This window comes from Poromitra crassiceps, assembly GCF_964638095.1.
Source record: "Poromitra crassiceps genome assembly, contig: HAP1_SCAFFOLD_634, whole genome shotgun sequence".
In the NCBI taxonomy this organism is placed as follows: domain Eukaryota; kingdom Metazoa; phylum Chordata; class Actinopteri; order Beryciformes; family Melamphaidae; genus Poromitra; species Poromitra crassiceps.
This window is the reverse complement of record NW_028151774.1, coordinates 2,627-23,628: the sequence shown is the minus strand read 5'-3', so window position 1 is coordinate 23,628 and position 21,002 is coordinate 2,627. Positions and strand designations below refer to the sequence as shown.

Sequence of the window (21,002 nt, the reverse complement as noted above, 5' to 3'; positions counted from 1 at the left end):
GCCCCCCATGAAAAATAATTGCCCACCCCTGTGTCTTTAGTAAAGACACTAATGCACACAAGCATAGAATATCATAATACCTACGCCGATTTGAAAAGAAAGATATCAAGTCTTTTATTTTTTTAAGGAGTAGGTCTGTGGTCTGTACACGTACACTTCCGGCGGGAGAACGTACACGGTGGGCGGGGCGACATGCAGATGGATGTATCTGGAAAGGGGGGGTTCACCGTGACGTAACGCTGAATCAAATCGGCGATTTTGGAGGCCCCAAAAAAAGGAGGTTTGAACCCCTAGAGCAGTGGTTCCCAACCTTTTTACACCAAGTACCACCTGAGAAAGTAGTTGGCTCTCCAAGTACCACCATATGACCGACGTTAAAATACAGTCTATTCAGCTATGCACAGTTCACGCAGGAGGCAAATTTATTCCAACCTGCAGCCTATGTGCAACCTGCAGCAGCTGCACTTGTGCTGGGTTGACTGCTGTCTTCACCTCCTTGTGCTTCATCATTGCTGCTCTCCTCTACTACAGCTCTTTTACTATTCCCTCCCGTTTTGATCCACTTTAGCATCCCTCCTCGTCTTTGTTCACCACTTGTGTAACCATGCGGGGCGGGCAGGTAATTGTGCATGCGCAACAGGTATAGTGTCCGTCAGAAACAAATATTTGTTTCTAAATCTCAAGACAACAAAATAAACCTCAATTTCAATGATCACAAGTTTATTTTCATTCGTAGTATTATTTTGATAGATAAACATGTTTTACAATTGATTTTTAAAGTTGGGTTTATTTCATAATTTAAACATTGGGATTCCAGGGATGAAGTACCACCAGCAGGGGGGGGGGGCGCAAGTACCACCTACCTTGAGAAACACTGCCAATAATATTAATAATATTAATAATTATTATTATTATTTCACTTTCACATGTTTGAAAACTACTACTAATGACCACCATGGATTTTGCACAAAAACTATATATATATATTTTTTCACAGAGCCTTCCAAGTACCACCAGCAGGGGGCGCAAGTACCATCTACGGTACGCGTACCGTAGGTTGGGAACCACTGCCCTAGAGGGCACTCTCACTGCCTGAAAATGACACAGTGTACCGTGTAGAATTCTAACAGTTTAGTCTCAAATGTAGAGATTTTTCCTTCACACACCACCTCAAAAGCCATATACATTAGTTGAAAGCTGAAAAAAATTTGTTTTAGGGGTTAGTCATCCTTTAAGTGTGTGTGTGTGTGTGTGTGTGTGTGTGTGTGTGTGTGTGTGTGTGTGTGTGTGTGTGTGTGTGTGTGTGTGTGTGTGTGTGTGTGTGTGTGTGTGTGTGTGTGTGTGTGTGTACTAACCTTCCTCCACCAGCAGTTTATTAAGAGTTGATGGTCTGAATCCTGAAGGGATCGCCCCCATGGCAGAGAGCACATCGGTCGTATCAATCTGTCCTTCACAAGCACACACACACACACACACACACACACACACACACACACACACACACACACACACAGTGAAAACAATAAGAATTCTCAATGCAGTGCAGAACACTTGGTGCGTGGAGAGAGTCTCACCTCAGTCAGAGCCTTCCTGACAGTAGACCAGTTGGAATGGGAAGCAGTGCTGTTAGAGAGCAGAGAGGAATGGAAACACTGACATTATTCAGAGAAAGCATCATTAAAACAACATCATCATCAATTTCAATCTAAATTAATTCTGTATTTTGATCACTTGTTGTTGTCGTCGTCGTCGTTTTTGTTTCCCCCCAGTTTTCTCCCCAGTTGTACTCGGCCAATTCCACCTGTGTAAGTTGTCCCCGTCGTTGCTGCACCCCCTCTGCTGACCTGGGGCAAGTTGTAGAATAGCACATGCTTCCTCTGATACATGTGCAGTCGCTAGCGGCTTCTTTTCACCGGACAGCGAGATGTTTCACCGGCAGGATGTAGCCCGTGGAGGGATCATGCTATTCCACCCCAACGACCAAAGGACGCGCTAGTGCAGCAACCAGGACACGTACCCATATCTGGCTTCCCACCCGCAGACACGGCCAATTGTGCATGTATGGACATCCGACCAAGGCAACATGGGGCGCGAACCTGCGACCCTCGTGTTGGTGCTGTATTTTTTGTAACTAATATAGTCCTGGGATCCTTTAATTTGACCGCATCACTCAGAATAATCTGAAGGACAAAACTGGTCTAAGAACCTCTGGAAACAACACAGTAAAACCAAATCTCAGCAGATTCCAGTTTTTAAAACGGAGAACCTCACCTCCGTTTGTCTTGGTCCTCGGCCATGTCTTCACCATCCTGCTCCTCCTCTTCCTCGTCTGACTCATCATCATTATCATCATCATCTTCATCTTCATAATCGTTGACACCAGAACCACTCTGAAATGTTTTGGTACAGTGAGCGGTTTTAATCATCTAAGCCAGCGGTTCACAACCTTTTCCCACTCATGGCCCACTTGAAAATCTCAAAAATGTTCTCAGCCCACATTCAACTGTGAACAGTATGGAGGCCAGATAATGTGTTCTTAGCCCACATTCAACTGTAAACAGTATGGAGGCCTGATAATGTGTTCTTAGCCCACATTCAACTGTAAACAGTATGGAGGCCAGATAATGTGTTCTCAGCCCACATTCAACTGTAAACAGTATGGGGGCCAAATAATGTGTTCTCAGCCCACATTCAACTGTAAACAGTATGGAGGCCAGATAATGTGTTCTCAGCCCACATTCAACTGTAAACAGTATGGAGGCCAGATAATGTGTTCTTAGCCAACATTCAACTGTAAACAGTATGGAGGCCAGATAATGTGTTCTCAGCCCACATTCAACTGTAAACAGTATGGAGGCCAGATAATGTGTTCTCAGCCCACATTCAACTGTAAACAGTATGGAGGCCAGATAATGTGTTCTTAGCCCACATTCAACTGTAAACAGTATGGGGGCCAAATAATGTGTTCTCAGCCCACATTCAACTGTAAACAGTATGGAGGCCAGATAATGTGTTCTCAGCCCACATTCAACTGTAAACAGTATGGAGGCCAGATAATGTGTTCTCAGCCCACATTCAACTGTAAACAGTATGGGGGCCAAATAATGTGTTCTCAGCCCACATTCAACTGTAAACAGTATGGAGGCCAGATAATGTGTTCTCAGCCCACATTCAACTGTAAACAGTATGGAGGCCAGATAATGTGTTCTTAGCCCACATTCAACTGTAAACAGTATGGAGGCCAGATAATGTGTTCTCAGCCCACATTCAACTGTAAACAGTATGGAGGCCAGATAATGTGTTCTTAGCCCACATTCAACTGTAAACAGTATGGAGGCCAAATAATGTGTTCTCAGCCCACATTCAACTGTAAACAGTATGGGGGCCAAATAATGTGATGTGTGAGTGTGAAGCAGGGCAAACTGTCAAGGTGGATTTTGGAATTTTGTAGATGTTAAATGGATGACACACCTATACATTTTTTACTGGAGGCCAAATTTGCTGGCTGTGTGATGACTATAAGTGACTGGGCAGTGTAATATTATGACTATAAGTATATATGGGCCGATACCATTTTTTTCAGACCGAGTACGAGTACGAGTACTTAATTTTGGGTACTCGCCGATACCGAGTACCGATACGAGTACTTTTTGTTTTTGTTGAGTAACCACTTATTTTCCCCCCTTTTTTCCCCCAATTTCATTTCATTGTCATGCCTTGTACTTTTAATGATACTGTAATGTTCAATTACCACAATGAAAATAATAACACTGCTGATTCTTAAGATACTGTGTATTTGTTTACAGTTTCTTTACCTTCTTTAAGCAGCACACACCAGCACAGCCAAAACCGAAAACAGAATTGAGTACAACAGTATGTTAAATAATAGTAAATAGTCAAATAAATGCTTAGTAGTCACTCTCTGTAACTCTCTCTGTAACTCTCTGAGTTTTTGTATTAATTGTAATACATTAAGGTACAAAATATAAAACAACTTTCACTGAGTTTTAAACCAAGGAGGTCCACAGAAAAATAAATACAAATATATGGTGGCCAGAGTGTACTCGAGCCAGAGTGTACTCGGGCCAGAGAAGGAAAAAATAAAAAATAAAAAATAAATACTCGGGACGTTCTCCCGATACCGATACGAGTACTTGAGTACGGTATCGGGGCCAAGTACCGATACCAGTATCGGTATCGGCCCATCTCTAACTATAAGTGACTGGGCAGTGTAATAGTATGACTATAAGTGACTGGGCAGTGTAATAGTATGACTATAAGTGACTGGGCAGTGTAATAGTATGACTATAAGTGGCTGGGCAGTGTAATAGTATGACTATAAGTGGCTGGGCAGTGTACTAGTATGACTATAAGTGACTGGGCAGTGTAATAGTATGACTATAAGTGACTGGGCAGTGTAATAGTATGACTATAAGTGACTGGGCAGTGTAATAGTATGACTATAAGTGGCTGGGCAGTGTAATATTATGACTATAAGTGACTGGGCAGTGTACTAGTATGACTATAAGTGACTGGGCAGTGTAATAGTATGACTATAAGTGACTGGGCAGTGTAATAGTATGACTATAAGTGGCTGGGCAGTGAACTAGTATGACTATAATGGCCCAATCCCACCGCAGCTAGTAGCGCGGTCCCGCTCCGCTCGACTCGACTTTTGGTCTCATCCCACCGGTATAAACCGGCCCAGCTCGGTTTGATTTGGGGCTGAGTGGTGCTACTTTTAGTACCTGCCTCATCGGGGTTCTATTCTGCCAACCCGGGTTCATACGGTGACGTGAAAACATTGTAGACGACTGATTGGTCAGGCAGAATCGTGTTTACTCTCTACTGACTGTCAATGCAGCGCTGCATACCAGTTTACTTACCTTCTCTTCTCTTCTCTTCTCTTCTATTATGCTTTTCCATCAGTCTTTTGTTTTGCTGCCTTCGCCTCTGGTGAAATAAAATCGGCGCGGTGGTTTCAATTGTCCAAAAGTCCGCTGCTCTGAAGCGCTTGTGTAGTTAGTGCTGCGTCGGCTCCGCTAGGCCGCAGGCGCTTGGTGAAGCCGCGGTTTTGCCTGGTGAGAGGCCGCGGGGGTAGAGGCTTCACTCTAGCGCAAACCCCGTCCCTCGCGCCCGCCCCTTTAGCAGCGCTTGTGAGTTTTGACTAACAACAAAGTGATATCCATTCTCCTGGTCGATTGTCACTTTTGCCCATGTACACTGTAACACCCGCCCAACATGCTGTGATGCTATGAGCTGGCTGCTCAGGCCAGGATCAAGGACTGTGGTCATGCACTGCTCTCTCTCTCTCTCTCTCTCACACCCACACACACACACACACACACACACACACACACACACACACACACACACTGTAGGTCATTTAGAGGCACCAGTATTTCATAAACAGTTTAAAAGTTCTGTGTATGGATTTAATTGTAACGTTATGTTATAGCCTATTTCAGAACATGGGTGGAGGGCAGATATGCGGTCGCTATGACGACCAGGTGTGGGCGGGGGCAGATGAAGGGCGGTCGAAGCAGAACGTCCATCGGGTTGAAGCAAGTAGAGCCGAGTGGTGACGGGCTGTGCAGGGCTGTAAAATGTGGTGGAATTGAGCCATAAGTGACTGGGCAGTGTAATATTATGACTATAAGTGACTGGGCAGTGTACTAGTATGACTATAAGTGACTGGGCAGTGTAATAGTATGACTATAAGTGACTGGGCAGTGTAATAGTATGACTATAAGTGACTGGGCAGTGTAATAGTATGACTATAAGTAGCTGGGCAGTGTAATATTATGACTATAAGTGACTGGGCAGTGTAATAGTATGACTATAAGTGGCTGGGCAGTGTACTAGTATGACTATAAGTGGCTGGGCAGTGTAATATTATGACTATAAGTGACTGGGCAGTGTAATAGTATGACTATAAGTGGCTGGGCAGTGTACTAGTATGACTATAAGTGACTGGGCAGTGTAATAGTATGACTATAAGTGACTGGGCAGTGTACTAGTATGACTATAAGTGACTGGGCAGTGTAATAGTATGACTATAAGTGACTGGGCAGTGTAATATTATGACTATAAGTGACTGGGCAGTGTAATAGTATGACTATAAGTGGCTGGGCAGTGTACTAGTATGACTATAAGTGACTGGGCAGTGTAATATTATGACTATAAGTGACTGGGCAGTGTAATAGTATGACTATAAGTGACTGGGCAGTGTAATAGTATGACTATAAATGACTGGGCAGTGTAATATTATGACTATAAGTGAAGTGACTGGGCAGTGTAATAGTATGACTATAAGTGACTGGGCAGTGTAATAGTATGACTATAAGTGAAGTGACTGGGCAGTGTAATATTATGACTATAAGTGACTGGGCAGTGTAATAGTATGACTATAAGTGACTGGGCAGTGTAATAGTATGACTATAAGTGACTGGGCAGTGTAATAGTATGACTATAAATGACTGGGCAGTGTAATATTATGACTATAAGTGAAGTGACTGGGCAGTGTAATAGTATGACTATAAGTGACTGGGCAGTGTATTAGTATGACTAGAAGTGACTGGGCAGTGTAATAGTATGACTAGAAGTGACTGGGCAGTGTAATCGTATGACTATGAGTGACTGGGCAGTGTAGTAGTATGACTAGAAGTGACTGGGCAGTGTAATCGTATGACTATGAGTGACTGGGCAGTGTAATAGTATGACTAGAAGTGACTGGGCAGTGTAATAGTATGACTAGAAGTGACTGGGCAGTGTAATAGTATGACTAGAAGTGACTGGGCAGTGTAATAGGAGTGAAAATCAATTAAATAAACTGGTGTCATCAGTGTCATCTTGAGACACAAAATGGCTGGTTGACTGGTTGTGTACCTTCAGGTAGGTTTTAGGGACGACTCCTCTGTTGCCTTTAGTGTCCTGCGCCAGCCACCATCCATCTGCCGTCTTCCTGATGATCCTCAGCACCGCGCCCCTCTGAAACACAGGGCAACAAACCAGTTTGTGTGACTTCTCCCGCATTATAACTTACAAATCTGCGGGATGTGACAAAAATATGCGCAATTCTCGCAATCCCGCGCCAAATCATTGACTTCGTGCCTGGCAGCTCGGGTGCTGCACGCTTGAAAAATAGAACAGAAGCTGAAACTATCGCGTGCTGGTGTGATCGGTCTCGCCTCTTCACAAGGACGCTGAAATGAAACTGCCTCCACGCTGCGTAGCTTCAGCATTGCTTCAGCATAGCTTCGGCGTATGGTGTGTCCGGGCCCTAAGGATTAGATGTGAAATATTTTGCTTTCATCATTTATACAAAGTTGCTCCTTTGACTTGCAGAATGCACAACTGTTCTATTCCAATCACTTCACTTTCTGCATTTCTCCTGCTTATTTATGAACCTTGTTACATTGAGAAATTCCATCAGCCTGTTTGATGGACAGGAAAGCTTTCAGAATTAATATCTGACTTGTATAAATGGATTACCAACCGTTTTTGATTTGTGATGCCACATTGACGTCACAAAAATCTAGGGACCCCAGAATTTCAGTACATTGGTAATATCATAAGTATCATCATCAGTGACATCATCAATTGGGGTCGCGACCCCAAGGTTGGGAACCACTGGTCTAGGGGTTGATCTTCACCACACACCAAACAGTGGCTGAAAATAAAGGTGTGTAGTTGCCTTGCGTGAGTCCTATCAGCCCAGAGCCATAGAGATATAAGAGTTGTGTCATCTCCATTCACTCCAATGGACCAGTTGATTTGTTGTATTTGTTTGACCTCGCCATAGTTCCTGGAAGTAAGTTTCTGGATTAAGCAGCAGTGTAGAGTTGCAGCAGAATGGGCCGTTTGTGAGGTACTTTGAAAGGGTTTAAAGACGTTTAAAGAATCAAATTGTATATTATCAGCTTTATTTGATGCATTCAAGCGTACTTCCTGGAACTGTTCCCCCACACACACTAATAGCTATGTGAGTCACGTGTCTATCAAGCATTTTGGACATCAGTTGGCACCACTCTCTCTTTAGCTCACTCACTCTGTATCAGCCTAGAGTTCAGAATGATTCTACTAGGACTAGAACTGTGGAAACACTGTTTGAAGGGCGTGAGCGCCCTCTGCTGTTTGAAGTCAAGATGATGGACAACATTTTTAAGACTAAATAAAAAGGCCAAGATGAAAGAAAATGTCCTCCGTTCAATTGATCAAGTGAGAAACTTTAGGACAGCACGGCGGCAGCTAGACATACATGCTCCAATGTCAGCTTGATGAGGGGGTCCAGGGGAGTCCCCAGCAAAATGAGTCAATGGTGTGAATTCACTAGGATTTCACTGAGTAGAAGTTAGCCCAAGGAGAGAATGTAGTGCATATACTTGGTCATAGCTTTCACTCGCTCCTGTTATCTCCCCATCGACATTACATTAAATTATATTATATTATATTATATTATATTATATCATATTATATCATATTATATCATATCATATTATATTATATTATATTATATTATATTATATTATATCATATCATATTATATTATATTATATTATATTATATTATATCATATTATATTATATTATATTATATCATATCATATTATATCATATTATATCATATTACATTATATTATATTCATATTATATCACATTACATTATATTACATTACATTACATTACATTACATTACATTATATTATATTACATTACACGGGGAGCTGCACGCCGGCAGGTTCGCCAGCTGCAGCGTGACAGCTTGACACCCGACCATGAGTTCCGCTTCACAAATAAGCATTTTTTATTTTTTATTTTGCAGTCATGCAAACACATTGAAGAGTGCCTTTTTGTCTCTTTCATTTATTTTGTAGAGAAAACCTCTTTTTCATGATTATTCGAGAAGATGGAAAAACAATTGTTAGACCTGGTTATAAGAAGCCATTTTATAGAAATAGTGAAAGTGGCCTTAGTAGTAAAATATTAGCGAGATGGTAACACTTTATTTGGATAGTCCACCTACACAGAGTATACAGAGTATAGTAACAGTTTTTTAGTTGAGATTGGGCCTGCACGATATGAGGAAAATCTGCAATGTGCGATAACATTGTTCAATATAGCGATGACGATACGACTTGCGATAAATAAACAGATATTAAAGCATGCATATTAGCTATACAGTTCCTATGTCTTTCTGCTTTAATAATGTTAATATAGACCCCAAACATAGCCTATGCCCCATTGAATAAAGAAATGAAATACACACTGACTCTAGCTGAAACTACACACAGCGTGTTTGGGCTTTGGCAGAGGGGCGGAGCGCACTGTTGCAAGAGAAAGGTGTACGCTGGATTTACAACACAAGACAAAATGATCCGATGCTGAGTGGGAATGCATGACGCGTGTAAATAAAACCACTTTTGTTATTCATTGCGTTTCAGGCAGTCTTTGCGATGTGTTTATTGCGCATGTTCATATTGCGATGACGATGAAAATACGATTAATTGTGCAGCCCTAGTTGAGATTCAACAATTCAGCTGTTTGTCTTTGTCTGTAGATGTTGTATGAAAAGCTTATTAGTTTACATTTAACAAACAGATTCTGTTGCTTCCTGTTCCACACACCTGAACCTAGTGTAACATGTATGTTCATAACCTGTTCCACACACCTGAACCTAGTGTAACATGTATGTTTATAACCTGTTCCACACACCTGCACCTAGTGTAACATGTATGTTCATAACCTGTTCCACACACCTGCACCTAGTGTAACATGTATGTTCATAACCTGTTCCACACACCTGCACCTAGTGTAACATGTATGTTCATAACCTGTTCCACACACCTGCACCTAGTGTAACATGTATGTTCATAACCTGTTCCACACACCTGCACCTAGTGTAACATGTATGTTCATAACCTGTTCCACACACCTGAACCTAGTGTAACATGTATGTTCATAACCTGTTCCACACACCTGCACCTAGTGTAACATGTATGTTCATAACCTGTTCCACACACCTGCACCTAGTGTAACATGTATGTTCATAACCTGTTCCACACACCTGCACCTAGTGTAACATGTATGTTCATAACCTGTTCCACACACCTGCACCTAGTGTAACATGTATGTTCATAACCTGTTCCACACACCTGCACCTAGTGTAACATGTATGTTCATAACCTGTTCCACACACCTGAACCTAGTGTAACATGTATGTTCATAACCTGTTCCACACACCTGCACCTCGTGTAACATGTATGTTCATAACCTGTTCCACACACCTGCACCTAGTGTAACATGTATGTTCATAACCTGTTCCACACACCTGCACCTAGTGTAACATGTATGTTCATAACCTGTTCCACACACCTGCACCTAGTGTAACATGTATGTTCATAACCTGTTCCACACACCTGCACCTAGTGTAACATGTATGTTCATAACCTGTTCCACACACCTGCACCTAGTGTAACATGTATGTTCATAACCTGTTCCACACACCTGAACCTAGTGTAACATGTATGTTCATAACCTGTTCCACACACCTGCACCTAGTGTAACATGTATGTTCATAACCTGTTCCACACACCTGCACCTAGTGTAACATGTATGTTCATAACCTGTTCCACACACCTGCACCTAGTGTAACATGTATGTTCATAACCTGTTCCACACACCTGCACCTAGTGTAACATGTATGTTCATAACCTGTTCCACACACCTGCACCTAGTGTAACATGTATGTTCATAACCTGTTCCACACACCTGCACCTAGTGTAACATGTATGTTCATAACCTGTTCCACACACCTGCACCTAGTGTAACATGTATGTTCATAACCTGTTCCACACACCTGCACCTAGTGTAACATGTATGTTCATAACCTGTTCCACACACCTGCACCTAGTGTAACATGTATGTTCATAACTGTTCCACACACCTGCACCTAGTGTAACATGTATGTTCATAACCTGTTCCACACACCTGCACCTAGTGTAACATGTATGTTCATAACCTGTTCCACACACCTGCACCTAGTGTAACATGTATGTTCATAACTGTTCCACACACCTGCACCTAGTGTAACATGTATGTTCATAACCTGTTCCACACACCTGCACCTCGTGTAACATGTATGTTCATAACCTGTTCCACACACCTGCACCTAGTGTAACATGTATGTTCATAACCTGTTCCACACACCTGCACCTAGTGTAACATGTATGTTCATAACTGTTCCACACACCTGCACCTAGTGTAACATGTATGTTCATAACTGTTCCACACACCTGCACCTAGTGTAACATGTATGTTCATAACCTGTTCCACACACCTGCACCTAGTGTAACATGTATGTTCATAACCTGTTCCACACACCTGAACCTAGTGTAACATGTATGTTCATAACCTGTTCCACACACCTGCACCTAGTGTAACATGTATGTTCATAACCTGTTCCACACACCTGCACCTAGTGTAACATGTATGTTCATAACCTGTTCCACACACCTGCACCTAGTGTAACATGTATGTTCATAACCTGTTCCACACACCTGCACCTAGTGTAACATGTATGTTCATAACCTGTTCCACACACCTGCACCTCGTGTAACATGTATGTTCATAACCTGTTCCACACACCTGCACCTCGTGTAACATGTATGTTCATAACTGTTCCACACACCTGCACCTAGTGTAACATGTATGTTCATAACCTGTTCCACACACCTGAACCTAGTGTAACATGTATGTTCATAACCTGTTCCACACACCTGCACCTAGTGTAACATGTATGTTCATAACCTGTTCCACACACCTGCACCTCGTGTAACATGTATGTTCATAACTGTTCCACACACCTGCACCTAGTGTAACATGTATGTTCATAACCTGTTCCACACACCTGAACCTAGTGTAACATGTATGTTCATAACCTGTTCCACACACCTGCACCTAGTGTAACATGTATGTTCATAACCTGTTCCACACACCTGAACCTAGTGTAACATGTATGTTCATAACCTGTTCCACACACCTGCACCTAGTGTAACATGTATGTTCATAACCTGTTCCACACACCTGAACCTAGTGTAACATGTATGTTCATAACCTGTTCCACACACCTGAACCTAGTGTAACATGTATGTTCATAACCTGTTCCACACACCTGCACCTCGTGTAACATGTATGTTCATAACTGTTCCACACACCTGCACCTAGTGTAACATGTATGTTCATAACCTGTTCCACACACCTGCACCTAGTGTAACATGTATGTTCATAACCTGTTCCACACACCTGCACCAAGTGTAACATGTATGTTCATAACCTGTTCCACACACCTGCACCTCGTGTAACATGTATGTTCATAACTGTTCCACACACCTGCACCTCGTGTAACATGTATGTTCATAACCTGTTCCACACACCTGCACCTCGTGTAACATGTATGTTCATAACCTGTTCCACACACCTGCACCTCGTGTAACATGTATGTTCATAACCTGTTCCACACACCTGCACCTAGTGTAACATGTATGTTCATAACCTGTTCCACACACCTGCACCTCGTGTAACATGTATGTTCATAACCTGTTCCACACACCTGCACCTCGTGTAACATGTATGTTCATAACCTGTTCCACACACCTGCACCTCGTGTAACATGTATGTTCATAACCTGTTCCACACACCTGCACCTAGTGTAACATGTATGTTCATAACTGTTCCACACACCTGCACCTAGTGTAACATGTATGTTCATAACTGTTCCACACACCTGCACCTAGTGTAACATGTATGTTCATAACTGTTCCACACACCTGCACCTCGTGTAACATGTATGTTCATAACCTGTTCCACACACCTGCACCTCGTGTAACATGTATGTTCATAACCTGTTCCACACACCTGAACCTAGTGTAACATGTATGTTCATAACCTGTTCCACACACCTGCACCTAGTGTAACATGTATGTTCATAACTGTTCCACACACCTGCACCTAGTGTAACATGTATGTTCATAACCTGTTCCACACACCTGCACCTCGTGTAACATGTATGTTCATAACCTGTTCCACACACCTGCACCTCGTGTAACATGTATGTTCATAACCTGTTCCACACACCTGCACCTAGTGTAACATGTATGTTCATAACCTGTTCCACACACCTGCACCTAGTGTAACATGTATGTTCATAACCTGTTCCACACACCTGCACCTCGTGTAACATGTATGTTCATAACCTGTTCCACACACCTGCACCTAGTGTAACATGTATGTTCATAACCTGTTCCACACACCTGCACCTCGTGTAACATGTATGTTCATAACCTGTTCCACACACCTGCACCTCGTGTAACATGTATGTTCATAACCTGTTCCACACACCTGCACCTCGTGTAACATGTATGTTCATAACCTGTTCCACACACCTGCACCTCGTGTAACATGTATGTTCATAACCTGTTCCACACACCTGCACCTCGTGTAACATGTATGTTCATAACCTGTTCCACACACCTGCACCTAGTGTAACATGTATGTTCATAACCTGTTCCACACACCTGCACCTCGTGTAACATGTATGTTCATAACTGTTCCACACACCTGCACCTAGTGTAACATGTATGTTCATAACCTGTTCCACACACCTGCACCTCGTGTAACATGTATGTTCATAACCTGTTCCACACACCTGCACCTAGTGTAACATGTATGTTCATAACTGTTCCACACACCTGCACCTCGTGTAACATGTATGTTCATAACTGTTCCACACACCTGCACCTAGTGTAACATGTATGTTCATAACCTGTTCCACACACCTGCACCTAGTGTAACATGTATGTTCATAACCTGTTCCACACACCTGCACCTCGTGTAACATGTATGTTCATAACCTGTTCCACACACCTGCACCTAGTGTAACATGTATGTTCATAACTGTTCCACACACCTGCACCTAGTGTAACATGTATGTTCATAACCTGTTCCACACACCTGCACCTCGTGTAACATGTATGTTCATAACCTGTTCCACACACCTGCACCTAGTGTAACATGTATGTTCATAACTGTTCCACACACCTGCACCTCGTGTAACATGTATGTTCATAACTGTTCCACACACCTGCACCTAGTGTAACATGTATGTTCATAACCTGTTCCACACACCTGCACCTAGTGTAACATGTATGTTCATAACCTGTTCCACACACCTGCACCTCGTGTAACATGTATGTTCATAACCTGTTCCACACACCTGCACCTAGTGTAACATGTATGTTCATAACTGTTCCACACACCTGCACCTAGTGTAACATGTATGTTCATAACCTGTTCCACACACCTGCACCTCGTGTAACATGTATGTTCATAACCTGTTCCACACACCTGCACCTAGTGTAACATGTATGTTCATAACTGTTCCACACACCTGCACCTAGTGTAACATGTATGTTCATAACCTGTTCCACACACCTGCACCTCGTGTAACATGTATGTTCATAACCTGTTCCACACACCTGCACCTAGTGTAACATGTATGTTCATAACCTGTTCCACACACCTGCACCTAGTGTAACATGTATGTTCATAACCTGTTCCACACACCTGCACCTAGTGTAACATGTATGTTCATAACCTGTTCCACACACCTGCACCTCGTGTAACATGTATGTTCATAACCTGTTCCACACACCTGCACCTAGTGTAACATGTATGTTCATAACTGTTCCACACACCTGCACCTAGTGTAACATGTATGTTCATAACCTGTTCCACACACCTGCACCTAGTGTACATGTATGTTCATAACTGTTCCACACACCTGCACCTAGTGTAACATGTATGTTCATAACCTGTTCCACACACCTGCACCTAGTGTAACATGTATGTTCATAACTGTTCCACACACCTGCACCTCGTGTAACATGTATGTTCATAACCTGTTCCACACACCTGCACCTAGTGTAACATGTATGTTCATAACCTGTTCCACACACCTGCACCTAGTGTAACATGTATGTTCATAACTGTTCCACACACCTGCACCTAGTGTAACATGTATGTTCATAACCTGTTCCACACACCTGCACCTAGTGTAACATGTATGTTCATAACTGTTCCACACACCTGCACCTAGTGTAACATGTATGTTCATAACTGTTCCACACACCTGCACCTCGTGTAACATGTATGTTCATAACTGTTCCACACACCTGCACCTCGTGTAACATGTATGTTCATAACTGTTCCACACACCTGCACCTCGTGTAACATGTATGTTCATAACCTGTTCCACACACCTGCACCTAGTGTAACATGTATGTTCATAACCTGTTGCACACACCTGCACCTAGTGTAACATGTATGTTCATAACCTGTACCACACACCTGAACCTAGTGTAACATGTATGTTCATAACCTGTTCCACACACCTGCACCTAGTGTAACATGTATGTTCATAACCTGTTCCACACACCTGAACCTAGTGTAACATGTATGTTCATAACCTGTTCCACACACCTGAACCTAGTGTAACATGTATGTTCATAACCTGTTCCACACACCTGCACCTAGTGTAACATGTATGTTCATAACCTGTTCCACACACCTGCACCTAGTGTAACATGTATGTTCATAACCTGTTCCACACACCTGCACCTAGTGTAACATGTATGTTCATAACCTGTTCCACACACCTGCACCTAGTGTAACATGTATGTTCATAACCTGTTCCACACACCTGAACCTAGTGTAACATGTATGTTCATAACCTGTTCCACACACCTGCACCTCGTGTAACATGTATGTTCATAACCTGTTCCACACACCTGAACCTAGTGTAACATGTATGTTCATAACCTGTTCCACACACCTGCACCTAGTGTAACATGTATGTTCATAACCTGTTCCACACACCTGCACCTCGTGTAACATGTATGTTCATAACCTGTTCCACACACCTGCACCTAGTGTAACATGTATGTTCATAACCTGTTCCACACACCTGCACCTAGTGTAACATGTATGTTCATAACCTGTTCCACACACCTGCACCTCGTGTAACATGTATGTTCATAACCTGTTCCACACACCTGCACCTAGTGTAACATGTATGTTCATAACCTGTTCCACACACCTGCACCTCGTGTAACATGTATGTTCATAACCTGTTCCACACACCTGAACCTAGTGTAACATGTATGTTCATAACCTGTTCCACACACCTGAACCTAGTGTAACATGTATGTTCATAACCTGTTCCACACACCTGCACCTAGTGTAACATGTATGTTCATAACCTGTTCCACACACCTGCACCTAGTGTAACATGTATGTTCATAACCTGTTCCACACACCTGCACCTAGTGTAACATGTATGTTCATAACCTGTTCCACACACCTGAACCTAGTGTAACATGTATGTTCATAACCTGTTCCACACACCTGCACCTCGTGTAACATGTATGTTCATAACCTGTTCCACACACCTGCACCTAGTGTAACATGTATGTTCATAACCTGTTCCACACACCTGAACCTAGTGTAACATGTATGTTCATAACCTGTTCCACTAGGGCTGGGACGGATCAGAAAACCCACGGATCGGATCGCGTGACGGATTTTGAGCCACGGATCACGGATTTTTCGGATCAGCAAAAAAAAAAAAAAAAGGCTATATCAGATTTTTTCTCTCAAAATTAGATTTTCGATTTGAATTTTTAATACCATTATACTTCTCTAACCATTTGTTGCCCTGCACAGCTCAAAAAATATTTTTTTCTCATGACACAATTTATGCTTTTACTCTGAAGGCAAAACAACCCAACTTCCTTCCAACTTGTTTTAGGTGGCACTGCGCCTAACTTCCTGCCTGTTGCTTGCTAACGTAGTCACATGACACGGGTACAGACCAGACCGGGTGAGTCTGGAAACATAACGTTGATGCTACGTTATGCTACTCGGTGGCCCCACGTGTTGTTTTGTTGTTATGTGTCCAAGGCAACATTTCACCGTCCGGTGATAATGTGTTCGTGAAACGTGTGCGCGTGTGTGTGTGTGCGTGTTGTGGCTCTCCTATCTTGTGCAGCGCGCAACATGCTGCTCGCATTCCTGTGCTTTTTCAGAGGTGTTGAAATAAGTTTGCTGTCTTTAGTAGCCACTAGCCACAGCCTTCAGAGAGACTTTACAGCGAAGGGATGAGGAAGCTCACTTGTGCTTGCCATGATGGTGCCTGTCTGTGTCTGGCTGCGCTGCAGGCGTTCTCATACACTAACGTTAAACGTTAAATGAAACGAAAGGGGGGGGGGGGGGGGGGGGGGTCCGCGGACCACGACGTTCCGAACCGTGTGCCGAACCGTGGGGGCTGATCCGTACGGGTCACGGATTATCCGTGATCCGTCCCAGCCCTATGTTCCACACACCTGCACCTAGTGTAACATGTATGTTCATAACCTGTACCACACACCTGAACCTAGTGTAACATGTATGTTCATAAATTGTCACATAGACTCTATAGATAATCTGCTTAGAGTTTCAGCCCGACGGGACCCGACTCAGCACGACGGGTTCGGGCTTCAACTTACTCGGGTCGGGTCGGGTGGGGTTTGAATTTTCAGGCCCGGTGAGAACTCTAAATCTGTTGAACAGAATTGTTGAATGTCAACTACAACTAATAAGCGGTTGAAATGTGACAAATACTCTGTAGATGATTATTAGATGTTACCGATGAGTTCATGTCATTGAAGACTAAATCCTAATATTGTTTGAATGAATGTGATCATTTATTTATGGCTTCTTCTGCCATGTTGCTCCATGTGCAGGAAATGATGAACCATCACAATGCCTTGTGGGCCGAATGCTGCCCTCGCAGGGGCGATCTCTGGAAACAGGAAGTAACTCACCTGAACAGAAAGATCTCCTTCCTGTTCTCCTCTGAAGTCGCTGAGTGCTGTGTAGATACGAGGGTCAGACTGAGAAGGCGGCTTCACTGCTCTCTTCTCATCTTCATCATTGACGTCACCGTCGTCATCGTCACTGTCATCGTCGTCATCGTCGTCATCTTCCTCGCTGTCTTCCTTGGAGGTGTGACTGTGGATCAAAACAAAGCATGTGGAAAAAGAGCCACACCGTCTAACACGACTTTGCAATGTTAATTGACCAGACGGGCGTCCGGCTAGTACAGCGGTAGATTCCTCGTATAGCAACACAAGGGTCGCAGGTTCGAGCCCCTGTGTTACCTCCAGTTTGTCGGGCGTACATACAGGCACAATTGGCCGTGTCTGCGAGTGGGAAGCCGGATTCAGGATATGAGTCCTGGTCGCTGCACTAGTGCCTCCTCTGGTCGGTTCGGGGAGCCTATTCCGGGCGCGCTACGTCCTGCCGGTGAAACTCCTCCTTCAACAAACCATGGTAATACTTAAAGCATATTTGAACATTTGAAGGCAAACTGTAACGTTACGTTTCTGCTGACATATTCACCTTATGTAGCCACGCCCATTTGACCCGGTTGTGTGGTCGTGTGACGACTTCTGGCAAAAAAAGAAAGAAAAAGGACGGCTGCTCCAATAGCATCTAACTCTGAATTAACTAATAATTTAGCCAATTGTATGTAACATACTAAATAAAAGCAAACGGCAATGTCTAAGAATGCAACGCCGTGTAACTGGCTCGTTAATTCTCGCATTCCAGGGAATTACGTTAACGTCTGCGGGTCTTATAGACGTAAGTGGCTCGAGCTGCACTCGGAGGAGAGAAAACCATCTGAAGCTTTCTTTGTTGGAGTCCAGGTATGTTTTACAAGAAAGTGCCCGTCATTGTCGACGATAACGTTATCTGACCTGGCTAACAGTGGATACTCCACTTGCTTGCTGTGTACCGAGCTCAAAGTAGTAGGCTACGTTCTTTGTTTTACCCCCTGCACTGTCCGCTACAAGAACAACTCTCTTATTTGACGTTCTTTTATATTTCGCGCCGTGACCACCGGAAGTGTTAAAACAACCCGGAATAATTTGGCCCACTCCCGCGTCTGAACATAAGCTGAATACAACACACTTATTTTGTTGCATGTTCTTGACACTAATAATAACATATTTTGTCATATCGTCAAGAATATGGTTATGGCAGAAATAGCCTGAAATATGGTGATATTATTTCAGGGCCATATGGCCCACCCCTACCGTGCAGCAGCGCTGGGTCCTGGAGGTGAAAGCTCCAGAGAGAGGCTGTGGAGATGCTCCATGAGGCCCTGCAGTCGTCTCTCCTCCTCCTGCTTCCTCTGCTCGTAGTTCCCCACCGGAGCCGGCTCATCGGCCTGACGACAACACAGACAGCAGGTTATTGTTTCAGTTTAGGTTAAGAGTCAGCTTTGATCAGACACAACACAATATAGTAGGGTTACATCAAACTGTCTGGAAAAGACCAAAGAAAACAGGTCATATTAGTTGTTTGTCATTTTTGTGATGCAGAACTTGAGGCTCATTCTACTGCTGAACTCTTTACAGCTTATTTAGGCTTCAAGGAGAACTTCTGGGCGTCCTGGTGGCTCACCTGGTAGAACGCGCACCACAAAGGCTGTTCTTCACGTGTCCGACCCGGGTTCAAATCCAACCCGTGGTCGTTTGCCACATGTCATCCTCTCTCTCTCCCCACCTTTCCTGTCTGCCTACTGTCCTATCTGATCAAGACAAAATACCCCCAAAAATAATCTTAGAAAAAAGGAGAACAACACTGATTTGTTTTGCACATGATCTCACACATATCCAAAACTGTAAACAATTTGCAGGCGTTCATTTAGTTTGACAGTTATTGAGAGTTGATTTGCATTCATTTAGTTTGAGTCTGACAGTTATTGAGAGTTGATTTGAATTCATTTAGTTTGACAGTTATTGAGAGTTGATTTGAATTCATTTAGTTTGACAGTTATTGAGAGTTGATTTTAATTCAGTTTTCAGATATGTGTGAGATCATGTGCAAATAAATCAGCGTTTTTTTCTCCGGTGACGTCCTTTAAGTGTAATCTAAAAGTATGACAGTATGGCACTAACCTTGGTCAGCTTCTTCAGTGTTCCCATCATCTTCTGAGCCGAGGTCTGCAATTCTCGACACCTGTTTGTTAAGTGGACACATTGTCATGGACATCACATGTCCTGTTTGTTAAGTGGACACATTGTCATGGACATCACATGTCCTGTTTGTTAAGTGGACACATTGTCATGGACATCACATGTCCTGTTTGTTAAGTGGACACATTGTCATGGACATCACATGTCCTGTTTGTTAAGTGGACACATTGTCATGCACATCACATGTTCTGTTTGTTAAGTGGACACATAACATAACACGAAGAGCAAAGCAACAGTTCAGGAAACCAGGTGTGAGTCTGTCTGTCTGTCTGTCTGCCTGCCTGCCTGACTGACTGTCTGTCTGTCTGTCTGTCTGTCTGTCTGTCTGCCTGTTTGTCTGTCTGTCTGTCTGTCTGTCTGTCTGCCTGCCTGCCTGACTAACTGTCTGTCTGTCTGTCTGTCTGTCTGTCTGTCTGTCTGTCTGTCTGCCTGCCTGTCTGACTGCCTGACTGACTGTCTGTCTGTCTGTCTGTCTGTCTGCCTGTCTGTCTGTCTGTCTGTCTGTCTGTCTGCCTGTGAAACGCCTCTTCAGTGGCTCCACACCGACTCTTCTGCACATCCTGCAGCAGACTGTCAACCTGGGTTAGAGAAACAGCCCAGAGCAGAGGTGGCCATTCAAGTCAAATGACTAGTACACACAGTTTAAAGACAAGCTGAAATGGGTCTGAGAGGGTCTGTGTGACGTATTCCCACTGAAACAGGCTAGAGAGGCGGGACCAGGGATTCCGTTAGCCGGCAATTGCCGGCTTTTAGCTGGTATTTGTTGCCGTGGGCCGGCAAATTAAAAGGTCACCGGCTCAAGTGGCCGGCTGAAAATACGCCAGATAAATAAATTAATTCTATAAAATAGCCTAATATTGTGTGA

General features: G+C 43.4%; 1 protein-coding gene across 1 annotated transcript in view; it reads right to left on the bottom strand.

Annotated features, from left to right (window-relative positions):
- Positions 1–20,120, bottom strand: part of LOC310771420 (nephrocystin-1-like) — a gene marked incomplete at its 5' end in the record, with an annotated part of 53,553 nt that extends 33,433 nt beyond the window's left edge. The window contains 6 exons of the mRNA XM_083664035.1: positions 1,356–1,443; positions 1,575–1,652; positions 6,889–6,990; positions 17,918–18,104; positions 19,193–19,326; positions 20,060–20,120. Of these exons, the coding sequence (XP_083520161.1) occupies positions 1,356–1,443; positions 1,575–1,652; positions 6,889–6,990; positions 17,918–18,104; positions 19,193–19,326; positions 20,060–20,120 (650 nt within the window). The remainder of the gene's footprint in view (positions 1–1,355; positions 1,444–1,574; positions 1,653–6,888; positions 6,991–17,917; positions 18,105–19,192; positions 19,327–20,059) is intronic.
- Between the last annotated feature and the right edge of the window lie 882 nt (positions 20,121–21,002).